The sequence below is a fragment of the Lissotriton vulgaris genome, chromosome 6 (assembly GCF_964263255.1).
Source record: "Lissotriton vulgaris chromosome 6, aLisVul1.2, whole genome shotgun sequence".
NCBI classification, from domain to species: domain Eukaryota; kingdom Metazoa; phylum Chordata; class Amphibia; order Caudata; family Salamandridae; genus Lissotriton; species Lissotriton vulgaris.
Window position 1 is genome coordinate 1,250,752,111 of NC_141694.1, and position 14,806 is coordinate 1,250,766,916.

The 14,806-nt window shown below is 42.8% G+C and overlaps 1 protein-coding gene across 2 annotated transcripts in view; it reads left to right on the forward strand.

Moving 5' to 3' along the window:
* The window catches only part of CNST (consortin, connexin sorting protein), a 419,866-nt gene that overhangs the window by 333,828 nt on the left and 71,232 nt on the right, over nt 1-14,806 (forward strand). For both annotated transcript variants that reach the window (XM_086927348.1, XM_086927347.1), the window contains exon 11: nt 5,167-5,960. In XM_086927348.1, the coding sequence (XP_086783474.1) occupies nt 5,167-5,960 (794 nt within the window). The remainder of the gene's footprint in view (nt 1-5,166; nt 5,961-14,806) is intronic.

Consider the following 14,806-nt stretch of genomic DNA (forward strand, 5'->3'; position numbering starts at 1 on the left):
TTGTCATTCACTCTGGAATCCGTCACCTGAATTACAAGGAAGTGAGAGCGACTCCTAGAGTAGTGAAACAAGACGCGCTCTGTGGTGGGGAGGCGGAAGGGCAAAATGCAGGCGCAAGCGCCGAGTGTGAGAGAAAGAAGGACGGGCATGAAGGCCAGCAGAGTGACGCGGCCAAATGGCAGCTGTGCACGTCACACGAGCGCTTGTGCGCGTGATAGTAAGCAGGTCACCAGGAAAGTAGCACTTTTCAAAGCAGCTACTAAATGTCTCGGTCAGACCAGCGCATGCGCTGGATCAGGCCCATACCTAAAAAAGGGTACCCTTCCTTTGAATCCTGCAGCAGGAGGTGACAGTCCTGTCCCTAAAAGAAGCAATGTAATTGGGCATGGGTGCTACTTTATTATACTACTTCCTGGGTCCCAAGAAGGACAGCTGCCTGTATCTAATCCTCAAACTGAAGGTCTCTAGATTTTACATTTGCAAGAGAACGTTCAAGATGTTGTCCCTGGTGCGGGTTTTTTTGTTACTGGAAGCATAAAACTGGGTCTCTCAACTTGCAAGATTCATATTATTTCATACTAGTCCCGCAGTTGTACAGGAGGTACCTGTGATTCCTGATTAGATCCACCCACCTCCTGTTCGGATTAACATTGGCACCCAGGATCTTCACAATTGGTGACAGCAGTGGTTAAGTCACATCTGCGCATGCTGGGTATCTATGTTTCTTTACATTACAATTGGCTGCTCAAGGGGGGTTCGCCGCAGCTGATGTCGGCTCCTGAAAGGTCACCGCATTGATGTTCGAACCTGGCTTTTCAATAAGCCTGCCAAAGTTTAACTTAGAGCCATCTCAGCACCTCTTGTTCATAAAGGCATACTGGAAACAGCATCCTTGAGAGCCATGTCTCCTCAGAGGACCTGGGACACTCTAGGTATGATTCCAATGTGTCAGGCCAGAGCTTGGGTTTCAGTCCTGATGGTTCTTCGCCTTCTAGGTCTGCTAGTTTCCTGAATTCTACTGGTCACACATGAATTCTTGCACATGAGTGCTTTCATGAGTGGTGCCTTTGTCTGTAGTGGTTCAATTTTCGGGCCATCTGTTAGACACCATTGGAATCTCGCTGGGAACTGTGATAGACTTGCTCTGGTGGTCCTTAGAGAGGAACCTGATGCAAGGAATGTCTTTTTGCCCTCCACCAACAGTGGGCACAAAAGTGATGGATGCATCCACCTGTGGTGTGGTGTGCATCTGGAGGAACCGGAGATCCTTGGGCCCCTGGTCTCCAGGAGAGCGGGTTCAGCACATCAACCTGGGGTAATTTCATCTGACTCTGAGAGCCTTCTTGCCTTTTCTTTGTGGCATATCGGTACAGATCCTGGTAGAAAGCACTACTGCCTTGTGGTACATCAATCTACCTTTGGCAATACAAATTTGGTTTCTGCTAGCCAAGAGTTCTGTAATCAACTAGCCAAATCTTTTTTTTACTAAAGTAAAAACAATATTTCAGGATTTTAACAAAATACCACACAACCTCACTCCTGTCCTTAAGTCAGCTACGGATGAGGAATCTTTAGATAAAAATCAATGTTTCCCCCCTAACTCTGAGCTCATTCACTCAACTTACTCTTAAGAAGGTTGACTCGCTCATAAAAACGACCAAAAATCGATCACCAGCGGACCAGTGTCCTCCCGAGGTACTCGAATCAGTCTCTAAAATCATCTCTGCCCATCTAACTTGAATTTTGAATATGATTCTGGCTGTTTTCCGGTAGCCTGGAAAAAAGCCTTTATCCTGGCTCTTGTTAAGAAATCCTCACTTGACCTTCTAGAAGTGAAAAAGTATAGGCCAATTGCACGCCTACCACTTCCGGCTAAAATACTAGAGAAACCCATGAATCAGGAGATTATCTTGTTCCTGTAAACAACTAATTGTCTTGATCCAGCGCAAAACTGGTTTCGATCCAGGCACTCTACTGAGTCTGCCCTTCTAGCAGCCACTAAAGAGATCAGGACTATTGTTGACAGAGGTGACAGCGCGTCCCTAGTCCTGTTGAATCTATCAGTTGCATTTGACACGGTTGACCATTCTTCTCTTGTCAACCGCCTCGAAAGGATAGGTATAAAAGGGACAGCTCTCAAATTTATCAAGACTCCTTTCTAACAGGGAGCCAGTAGTGGCATTGGAGGGCTGTACATCCACCCCCTTTAAGCTTCCCTGTGGGGTTCCTCAAGGATACTCATTAAGTCCAACTTTATTTCATGCCTGCATTACTCCTCTAATTCAGCATATCCGATCCTGTGGTTTCTTGGTATATTCTTCTGCTGATGACACCCAAATAGTGGTGTCCGGCTCCTCAGACCCAGGAAGAGTGGCCCTGCAGTTCAACTCATGCATGAGCAGTGTTGCTCAGTGGATGCAGTTGCACTGTTTAAAGTTCAATTCACAGAAAACGGAGGTGTTGCTCTTTGACAACAACACCTCCTTCTACACAAAACCTGGTGGCCACCAATTCTGGGCCCTCTTCCACCTCAGGCGCAGAAGGCGAGAAATATGGGGGTCATTTTTTACAACAAATTGACCTTCATTGAGCATTCAAAATAGGTTACATCTTCCTGCTTGCTTATGCTAAAAATCTTTTAAAGAAATTGGTTTTCTCCCACTAGAAGCGAAGAAAATGTGTTATCCTAGCACTAGTTATTTCTGAAGTAGACAGACACTTCAAACTGTGGTAGCCAGAGTGTTGATAACTCTACCAAAATTCTGCCCAGTTTCCAACACCATCAGGGATCTTTGCTGGCTCCCCATCAGAGCACGAATACAATTCAAAGCCCTATGTTGTGTCCATAAGGGACTACTTCAGGAAGGTCCATGTTTTTTGCAAGACATCTTCAAATGGTATTCTCCCTCTCGTATCTTACAGTCTAGCACCGCCCAAAAAATACTTGTCCCCAGAATAAAAAAATCTGTGGGAGGATGAAGTTTTTCATAGTCCGCCTCTAAATGGTGGAATTCTTTACCAAATTGCCTACGAGTCCAACCTAATCTCCTAAAATTTAGGAAGGAACTACAAACTTGGCTTTTAAATCAGTATCTTAGCCCTGTTTCTGCTCTATATAAGCACCCCTCGGTCTTATACCCCAGGTCTAGCCTCATCTCCCACTGTATTTCATTTTCTGATTCTGTTGACACTAGCGCCAGGTCGCCATATGACATTAGTGCACTTTACAAGGTATTTACCATAGTGCTCTCAAAATCCGTTAAAAAACAAAAATACATCTGAGATGTTTCTGTTGAAAGCCCAAAATATTGCAACTTCTGCTCTCATATCCATGTGAAGGCTACAATCCTCTGTGCATAGCCACTTCCTTGGCTAAAACAGACAGATAGCAGCATGTTTCTGATAAGTGAATCTAGAGCTTTTATAAGCCAGAGCGAGTCAGATGGTTGATTGGCTCTCAAGAAGACATACGACCATACTTTAATCTATCAAGCAAACCCCTGAATGTGTGTTATCTCATAGTACTAGAGAATTGAAGCCTTATATAGTGCTACATATGTATTTTTTCACCAAAGAGGGCAAACCGTGAACGGGGCATGCCAAGTGTATTGTGTTACCTATAGGTGATCATTCCAAACAGGGTAAGGATCGGCTGTTTGTGAGAACAAAGTATTCTGTCACCACTTGTAAGTAATTTCCACAAGTACAGGCCAATCAAAGTGATTTCGTTGGCAGAGACACAAAAGATTAAGTGGACATAAAGACTGCATCTGTATGTGTCTCTGTACTTTTTTACCTGTAGGTCTGTGATTGATTTCGGACTTTGTGCCCAATGCACATGGGTATCTGATGCCTGTTGGTTTGCGGCTAAATGTGCATCTGGATGGTCTCTAGGTGTACTGCTATATTTGCATGAATGAATGAACTATTTCACAGTGTGCATAGTTATTTTGTGCAATATCATCCCCATTGCTTGTTTACTGATGTAATTAATTGAAACAATTCACCAGTTCAAAGGAGGAAACAGCCCACCAGTTGCAAACTTTTTTTATGCCAGTGCCTGTTGGCTGTGGATCGGGGTTAAAAATAGATATATCTGGATTTTTTTTAAAAGTGATCAGGGTTTCTTCCAAACGTGGCAACATTGCTTCTTATGACCGGGTTAAAGTTTAGCAGGACTGCTGGTGTAAAAAGAGATGTTAATCTAGAAATATACCTTTATTCGCTTCTGTGTGAAACCACTAGATCCTCGAGTAGTGCATCGTGTATCAAACTGGAGAGCTTTGGTATTGAAGCTTTTCATACTGCTTAATTTTTCATTTATTCTTCCCTACCATCACCTGACTGCAAAACAAGTCCATATTTCTAGACCTCACCCATTTCAGCATCTTGTTTGACTTAAGAGTAGATCTGTGTTTCCAAGGAGTTGTGTTTCCTCAGCCAACAATGCCAGTTGCCCATCTTCGGTCAAGCATTTTTTGTGGACTCATTCTTTTGAACTCAACTTTGCATCAAGTGAAATTAAAACCCCACATCCCGCAGAGAAACCTGGGTATCTGTTCTTGGCTCTGGATGTCCCAGGAGGAAAAATTATGATGAGACTAGAACATACCTAAATAGTTGGAACAGTATGCAGAGGTGTGCTTGTTTTCGTCTTCCCTCTCCAGGCCCAATAAAACCTTTGAAAACGTCCACAATATGTTCATATTTATCGACTGGTTGAGCTGCTAGGCCAAAAAGGTCTAAATAAAAGTAGGTCAGCATTTGAATTGAAGGTACAGTATGACACTGAATACAAAAGCACATTTGTTCTGTACTCAAAAGCTGAATGCTAAAGGTTTGCCTTCTGTCTTGGAGAGGAAATCCAAAGTTCCATCTGACTAATCTCATATGCCAGTATTTTGTGTGGAAATTTCTGTGTTGTATAAAAAAAGACACCAATCACATATTAAGAGTATCTTATGTTTATTATTAACTGGTCTGTAAACCTCTCTGGTGGATAGGAATTCATTCTGCCTCATTACTGTGCAATGTTATTTCTTTCTTCTGTGCTAATGTAATGTGGGATTTGTACAGCACGCTAATCGGCAGAGTCTTATTCTTTCTGCTCTGCTGATGTATAAAATCATTTTAAAATACCTGAACCATTTTCCTGTTAATGTTTAGACCGTGGTTCTTGGACTGGCGTCGTCCCAAAAAGGCCCAGTCAGGAGGGAGCGGTGGAGAAGAGCGCGAGTCCTCCTTCCGGGAGCACAGTGGATAGCCTCACAAAGAACAGCAGCCTTCGGTCAGCGTCTGGACAGGAGCAAATGGATGAGCTGCCCTGCAACGATGAATCACCACTGGAAGCGCACACCCTGTCCCTTGGGCCAGTGGGCAGGCCTCGCTCCGATTGCTTGTCTTGTGGGGATGCCAGGAACGATACTAGCGGCCTGCGGCTGGACCGAGTCCAAGTCCTAGAGGAGGGGCTTCCATTGATTGACTCACTGAATTCAGGCGCTGGATTGCACTCAGAACCCAAAAATGGGTTTTCACAAACAGGAGGAGATTCACTGCGTTTGGAACACTGTGACGACAGCACTGGCTCAGTGACCCGCCTGGTTGGCACCTTATTGGGCCAGCATCTGCCTGGTCCTGGGGGGGAAGGCAGCGGGCAGACTCCTCAGGATAGAACTGATCCTTGTGGAAAGGGCTGCAATGATAAAACATTTGGGCATGTAAATGCTTCCCTTCCACAAAGAGTGGAGAAACAACCAGATCAGCTAACTGAGGATTCAGCTGAAGCTCTTTTAGATGCGGACAGAAACAACACAGAGATAACTGTGGGAAACTTTGAATGCTCCTCGGATGACTCTGAAAGTGTTCAAGATGAAGAGGTCTCTTACAGCCCTGGGGAGGTTGTATTAGAAGACAACACCATCTCACTTGACGAGCTTGCAAAACGCATAGAGGTGGAAGAGGTAAGGAACTGTTTTTAAGATTGATTATAAGTATTCTTTTAGTTGTCACAGTCTCAATAGAGCTAATTCCAAAGGATTAGTCTTGCTTTTTCATGTTACAAATGAAACACCCAGGTGATTAAACATCAGGTATTATTTTAGTGACCTCGGAATTGCCCAAAACTGGCAATAGCATAGCCTCTGCTAAAACAGTAGACCATGCACTAGGGTGCCATAGGCAAATATTGAGTTTTCACTCTCTGCTAATGCTTCATTTGCCCTGACTTCTGATCATGCACCAAGCTAGGGCAACAATTACCTGAACGGGTTAATCATGTCACCAGATAATGTGTCTTGCAGGAGGTGTGTTCTTCTACAACCCTGGCCACCAGCCAGCATCTCCTGTTCTAAATCTGGCAGGCAGTAAAGGCCTTGGTTGGCAGGTTGACAAGAATTGGGGTTCACCCAATTCTGTAGTCCTTGCGAACACAAGACCAGCCAACCCAACAGGTTTTTCAGAAAATTTAAATTATAGCACCTTCAGCAAGAGACATATTTGTACTTGTTGCACAAGTGAGTCGGTAGCCATTGCAAACCATGCAAATGAACAGTGGTTCCTAACTGTTAAGCGCTTGCTGTAGCAAAAGCATCTTTGATGTTACAATTTAAGTAATAAACCCATCCAGCAACATGCTGCCAGTTAATACTGTTGTGTCTGTAACTGTGCGTCAGTCTATACTTGAATAAAATGCACCAGCACATATAGGTTTCCCTACCCTTGGAATTAGGAGCATCGATAAAAGAACATTATATTCTGTTTGTGAATGGAGTTTGACACTGTGCCAAAATTGCTTGTCAGTAGTCAAGCAGCGAGGTAATGTGGAATGATGTTCGTTTCAGAAAACTAGAAGCCATGGGGCTACAAAATACTAGTGCACCTTCACAGGAATGACATCGGAGCTAAAATAGCAGGTCACATGCCCCCCTCGAAACAAGGGCTGTACTCAAACCACCTGAGCACTGGCATCGGAGAAGGGACACACTGCAGCCTCCTTTTTAAAAGCATAATACACGCATTGATGTCTTGTACCGTATAGTTTTAGGCAATATTATTTGAATGATGGCGCACTTTCACTTACAGGTGTTTACTGTAAGTGAAAGAATTACACAAGTATATTTGAAATAAAATGGATAAACAAGATTTGTGAACTACAATGAGGCATAAAAAGCAATTCAGGTGGAACAAAAACATATGTGGGTGTAGACAAATGCTGTAGTTTTTAGTGCTTGGATTCTGGCACAAGACGAGGCCGAGCTGGAGCAACAGCATCTACATTAAATGTTAAGATAACCCCATTTCTACTCCATAATCCTCTCATTGTGATCTTGGTCAGTTAACAGAGGGATCAGTTAGTGTGTTATTTAGCAAATTTAGAAGGAAGTCGAAGGTGCGCAATAGACTAAATTCTTCATTGAGGAAGATAAAGCAACCTACCTAATGGCACAGCTTCTTAATATTTCTGCCATTTTCATTAGTGCCTTGTATCTTAAGACCTCGTGATCAAGAATAATTTGCCACAGGAAAATTGAGTGTCCTCTTAGAATTATCGTAAATGTCTAGTTTTCATGAATCAGTAGCACTCCAAGTTACTTTAATTCTGCGAAGTTTGCTAGAGATGCGGATTCTAGTCATTATTCAAGCAGAAGCAGCAACTGTATGTGATTTACTTGTCTCAGATAAGTTAAAAAAGAAATTTCACGCAAAGTTAAGTAATAGACTTTCACCCCTTTGACATTTAGGCACCCTCCTTGATAAAAATGTGTCTGATGGTAATACTTTTTCCAGGTAGTGGACCACGGTATCAACATTGATTCCTGACTCATGAACACCTGACCAGGTGCCGCGAGCGTGAGGGGTAGGTGTTCCGCCGTTCCAGTGTCTACTCAAAGGTGTATCCAATCCTTATTACGCTGGCCTCACGGGAGCTTGCTGCGGGGCCCATTCTTAATCCCCTTAGGGTCGCCTAAATAGAGCAGGACCCCTTGGCCCTCTTGTCCTCCGACCCAGCGAGGTTGTATTTGCTTTCTTTATATAGATTGAGCATTGAGTTCACTTTTTTTGTGTAGTACTTTATTTTAGGTCCTGACGAATCGCCTTTCGGTGAGAAACATGTTGACCACACTAGGGGGTAGAGTTATTGTTCTGTACACCTTTACGGTCTCTAAACTCCCCTCCCACCCCTTTTAACTAAGGAATCAGCCACGTTATTAAAGTTGCAAGTGGACTGATTACCTTTTTTATCGCCTTCACTCACCACTGCACTGACTACACCTTCTTTTCATCCTCACCCACATCCACCATCGGCAAGGAACTAAAAGAACCCCGTCAAAAGAGTACCTTTGGGGACTCCGTCAGATATTGCAGCGCCGGTCTGACGAGGGGCAGTGAGCCGATGATGACACCGGACACCCTCTAGTAAGGGTGTGTTTCACGCTTATTACTTTGGGTGTGTGAGGCTCTCTAAGTTCCGACTAGGGAACCCTTTCTTCGCAGCCACGGTATTCATAATACCAACTCCTTGCTCCACACGGTTTAACGCCCCCTGGGGAACTTTGTACTCTGCTGTTAGCTCATGAACATTACTGTCTGGATGAATGACTCACTACTCTGTAGTTCTCAATTATCTTAGATTTGTCTCTGTTTACTGTACATCACGTGCTCCAGTTTTCTCATCGATGTGTGTTAGTCTCTGTAGAGTTGATAAAAGTGGCTGTGTTCAGTCAGTGCTATATGGACTGTGTGACCAGTCCAAGCATGCAGAGGAGTGAGAAGTGTCAGGATTTACTTATTCACCTACCGAGACTGAATCTACCCAAAGATACTTAGACTGCGGTCTGCGTTTGAAATTTCAACTATTTGCCGAGCCCTCCCCGGTGACATAATGTGCTGCTGTGCCACATACTAATGGCCGATTGTTGCTATATAAGTGCCAGATAACTATCATGTAAGGATTTGCAGTCTAAAATGTCTGCTCTTCTCTGGGAAGAGATGAGTGGGTGTATTTAACACATGGTGATTAGTACACCATTGCAGCCTGTCATTGGAAGCTATTTATCAAGTGGAACTTCTAATAGCTGTTTTTCTTTTCTTTTCTTTTTGCACTGCACTGGGTGTGGCTATCATACATATAATTTTGATTGTTATGGTTTTAAAAGTATAGGGTGACATGAAGTGAATTTTCTAATGCGTGTTTTTATTTAATATACCAACACGGGCGGCATTTCATTTGCAATTTGAGGCATTGGCGTTTGTCCATTTGCTGCGATACCTGGTTTTCAGCACCAGTAGACTCCTCTTTCTATTTAAGTAGAGACAAAGTGCCACTTGCAGGTCATTGCATGCTCTTAATTCTTGAGAATGGCATTATGAATCTCTAGGGTCTCATCAATTATTGCGTAAGAAATTCCATATACAGGTGAGTCAGGCTTATCTAATCAGTCTTGTGAAGTACTTGTTCTCTTGGTGATACTCTTCCATTTATCAGTGATGCATAATTTAGGTCCTGGAGGGCTCGATCCACGCCACATTTTAAGGCTAACAACAGAATATGTAATTGAGTTAAACCTTTGCATGTTTATGTCTCAGTGCAGTTAAATGGCAAAGATACAATCAGTGAGTATTTTGAGGGGAAGCTGAATTCTGAGAGTGGAGGTGGACTGTTCGTTGTGACCTAGTGTTCTTTAGAGAGGTGCATCTTTCCCAAATTGTAGTAGGGTTGAGGCTGTCCTAATGGATAAAGAGATGTTCCAGATCCTGTGTTCACAAATGCCTTTTTTAATTTGTTTCTAATCTGATGATGTCCTGGCTGTATGTGTGCCAAGAGCCATCGAAAGTGGTGAGCGTCTTAGCCAGGTAAGTGGGGGATGCTGGTCTTGATGGCTTTGTAGACGATGATTCTGGGCTTGAAGATGCTGTGGGCGGGCAACTCCAGCCCTGGATCATGTGTACTTTGATCTATGTTAGACACCCTTATCCTTGGTCACTTCCCTGAACAATATCTTAATCTGTAATATCTTTTATTAATTTTAGTCACCAGGTGGAAACTTTATATATTTTCATGCAATGTTGATTTGTTTTTTTCATTTTTAGCAGCTTTTTTAGTGCAGAATCTTAAAGTGTTCTATTAACTATTCAAGTTAATGGACCCACCATAGCAACTACTTTGTTTCAGCACCTACAATACTACTTCATGTCTATAAACAAGGTTTCCTTCTTCCACACATTTATGAATTTTGTGCTGGGACATGGAGAATAAATCTGAACAATTAGTTGCGTTGGTTTACAGGATGCATATAAATAGCCTAGGATATATATTGATCCGGCTGCTGTTGATTCGCTATAGTTCCATTACATCTCTCCACAGAAGCTACTTTTGATAATGTAATTAAGCAGCTGCCGAAGAGCTGAACACACTGCATCTAAGCTGATGTCACTTCTTTCCACTGCAGAGCTCTTCCTGCTTCTTCTTTTAGTGAAGGCACAGTTGAAGATTGTTGTATGTTTTATGTGTGCTTGAAAAAAAGTGACGCTAGATAAAATGTGATTATACAGTATTTTGTCGTCTACCTGACAAGAAGTCTTGCATTTCAATTTCCGCTAGCCTGTCTGGATAGAATTCCCATATTTTGCCACCATATGCAATTTTTTGTAATTGCATGAACTGGTGATTTGAAACAATAAAAGTTACCCCGATATCATTTAAAGTTTGGACCTTGTCCTTCAGAAACATACAGTTCATTAAAGTGCATCTCTTTCAGCTATTCATTCCATCCAAATCAAGGCAAATCCCCCCCAGTGTCGCCTGTTGAGCAAATTGTACAGCTTCTTTTCTTTTCATGAGAACTGATTTCCACAGGTTTTTTATCAGTCCTACTAGAAAAGGAAGAAGAGTTGCCAAGGATGGTAACATTGTACAACACTTCATCCAAGTGTCTGTGGCCAAACATTCGTCCTGACATCATGTTTTTTGTATCTCCTTTGCCTTTCCTATTCACCACCTATTCAAGCCGAGCTATAAGAAATGGCATTCAGACCACTTTGCCCAAGATTACCTTCCTCATCGCTCATTTTCAGCAGTTCCTCCTCCCCCTAGTCTGGGAGCCTTCCATACTACTGTACCTAAAAAATACTCCAGCCTCTTCAATGTTGTCCTGGGGGTGGGCTAATATTAAGACAGTGGGAGAGCATGGCCCATTTTCGGTAATACTGCTTGGTTTTTCCTGTACAGAGACAATGTGTTCACATGTCTGAATTTGTCATTAACCTATGTGCAACATGCTCGGTGTTAAAATCGAGGCACTTTCCTCTTGTATGACCGTTCTCAAAACTAATAAATCTAAATGAGTGAACAAAGTGAACAAATCGCTGTAGGACAGTACCGGCAAAGGAGTTAATTACAGACTTACCTCAGTTTTTTCTTAGCCTGAAACTGAGCCTGGATTTCCATTTCACCTAGTAATTTAGGAACTGTTTGTAAGGAATGCCATAGTGCAACAGCACAGCATCAACATTGAGCAATAAAATAGCTACGAACTTTCCCAGTTGGAATCCACACCTTTCATGATTCTACACACACACTTACCACAGGGTGTATCTCCAGAGCAAGCAACAGTGGAGACATAAGGCAGTCCTGCTTCTTGTCATTTTCTATCGTCTATAAGATAGCTATATTTACAGTTTTTACTCCCACCAGTGGCTAGTTGTGAAGCAATTCAACCCAGCATATGAATCCCTTTCCAAGATGATTGCCTAAGGTTTGGTAGAACTCAGCTGCTATTCAATCTCCTCCCAGTGTTTTACCCAAGTCAAAAGTCATTGCTGGTACCTCCAGTTCCATCTAAAAGCTTATTTAAATTATCTTTGTGTGGCTTCTAATTCTAGTAAATTATTTGTCTGAAGTATATTTTCCAGATATAATATTGAGGTTTTTATGCTATTCTGGTAACCAATCATAAATGCCTTGCTGGGTATGAAACCGGGAACAGTCATTCCTATTCAATACTGTCACAACAATATATCTGACAGGTCCTCTTTAGTCCGCCACCCTTGACCTCTAGTCAGGTGCCCTCAAGCAACAAATCTTTCCTTATACCACTCCACTTCCCAACACATTCCTCTCTGAAATCTACTGTCAATGAATTCCATCCTACTCCCCTCCCACCTTATGTATCATGATTGATCTCATAGAACGTTGTCAAACTTTTTTCCTAAATATTGACCTGAGCAGCCACACCCGAACACTTCCTGCACTTCCCCCTCCGCCTACAGTTACCTCCAGATGAGAGTTCTCAAAGTATTGCACCTTTCTCATCCACACTCTGTGCTCCCGGTTTAGAATCATGTAATCTAAACTAGTGTACCCTCTATGTACAGTAGAATAGTATTTAAACTTTGCCAGTGTCTAAGTCTCCATGTTTTTAGGTCTCGCCTCTCAATGCGCATGCGCATTGAGCGGAGCGAGACTATAGGGGCTTAAACAGACTTTACCTAGACTGGCGATTTGGTGCTGTGCCCGTGCGCTTTTAGGTCAATGCGCAAGCACATTGACCTAAAATGCGCGTGCACAACATCAAATCGCCAGCCATCTGTTCCCCAGCAGCTCTTCCCCTCCGCCCCACAAGCTTCCCCCAGCGTGCGCTCTGCCTCAGCCGCGCTCCTCCCTGCTGCGGCCATATCGCATTTCTCCTCCCCCCTCCCCACAGCAATGCCCTCCGTCTTGTAATTTGCTTTTATAATTTGCTCACTTTTAATGTTCTCATGTATCAGTTTTGTTCCTATTGTGAACAGCTCTGCCATCTTAGGGTAAAGTCCCAGCTATATAAAAATGCACAAACAAATAAATAAGTAAATAAGGGTAAAACGTTCCTGCTGCGCCTACCCTTTTAATGTGTTCTCTTTCCTGCGACAACAACTCCCCCCCCACCCTTCCTCCTGTGCGCTGCTGACCTTTTAATGTTCTCATGCATCAGCTTTGTTCCTATTGTGAACAACTCTGCCATCTTAGGGTAAAGTCCCAGCTATATAAAAATGCACAAACAAATAAATAAGTAAATAAGGTTAAAATGTTCCTGCTGCGCCCACCCTTTCAATGTATTCTCTTTCCTCCAACAACTCCCCCCCCCTCCTCCTGTGCGCTGCTGACCTTCCCCCCTCCATTCCCCTTCCTTTATCACTACCGTATTGCAATACGCCACCCCCTCACTTGTGCACTTTCTGCACCTATCCCTTTTCTATGTCCTTCTAAACAATCGAACTTCCGACCTCCCTCATCCAACCAAGTTAGAAAGCCAACCCCGCCCCATTCAAAACTTTAATCTTTTGACCCTCTGTCCTTAATTAGCCCCCCAGCATATCGACTACAGCAAAAAATAACTCCACCATCACTAACTAGCACTTACAAGCCACCCCCACCCACCGTACCATTTAAAGCTCTTGCACACCACAAAGAATTACATTCACGACAAATTACCTCATAAAGATAAAAGGCCCCTGCTGCGCCCCTTAATACAATCTCAATTTTGCACCAACAACTCCTCCGTCCTCATGTGCGCCGCTGACCTCCCCCTCCTCCCATTTCCCTACCTCCATTAACAACCGCATTCCAATACCCCACCCCTTCCCCCACTTGTGCACTTCCTGCATCTATCTCCTTTCCGTCTCCTCCCAAACAATGAGATCTCCCACGTCCCTCACCCACCCAAATTACAAAGCAAACTCCGCTCCATTTAAAACTTAAAGCCCTTGACCTTATGTTCTTAATTACGTAAAAAAACTTCACATTCACCAAACATCACCTACAAGCCACCCCCACCCACCATACCATGTAAAGAGCACTAACATTACAAACAAATTAAAAGATCGCTTTTTTTTATTACGCTACACTCCTTCTAGAAATTACGCGGTTTACTATGTGGGAATTTCCAGCTGCGCTAGGTACATACGCTACATAAGATAACGTAGCAATGGCATTGGCTGAGGGACATGTCACTTACAAAAGGAACACAAAGGGGGCAAAAAACTAGACTGCAACACTAAATAACGAAAATATTGTTAGAGGTCATTAGGATTAGGATTTATTACACGCAAAACAAATTGTACTTTCCCATTACATAATTAGTTCAGAAAATGTTTGACACATTGCTAGTCGCTTATATTCCTATTCCTTGAATAATCTACCCCAAATTTTACACAGCTTAAGTAAACTGAAATTCACAGTGACACAATCTTTTAAATACCATGACTGTAATAATAAATACATGTCCCAAAGAGATGCTTTCCCTCGGGCGTTGCCATCCCATCAATTGTGCGCCTTGCTTCTGCCACAGTTATAGACCCAAGTCTACAGATGCATAGCTGCCAACGTTTCAGATTGCTATGTGTGATATTTTCAATATTTCAGTGAAATTATGAGTGACATTTCAATGATTATGAGTGACACTATTTCTGTTACCACTGACCAAAGTCACCTAACTCTCACCAAGTTTTCTGTACGCACATGAGTGCAGTTCTATTTTCAATTCCCCTATGAGTGATATTCACGTCTCATTTGCGGCACTTTTATTGGCACTTTATAACTGGCAGCTTATTAAGAAAATACATTTTATAAAATAAAAATCTTGTGTAAGTAAATACCATGGGGTACTTTGAGATTTGTGAAGTTGCCCTGCGCCCTTTCATACTGTACTATACCTTCCTGCAATATATTTTAGCGCCATTAAATGAAATGCAGCTGGTAATCTATACCAAATAATTGCCTATCTCAGGGTCAACATGCATATACACTTTGATCTGTAAGTTATGATTAATT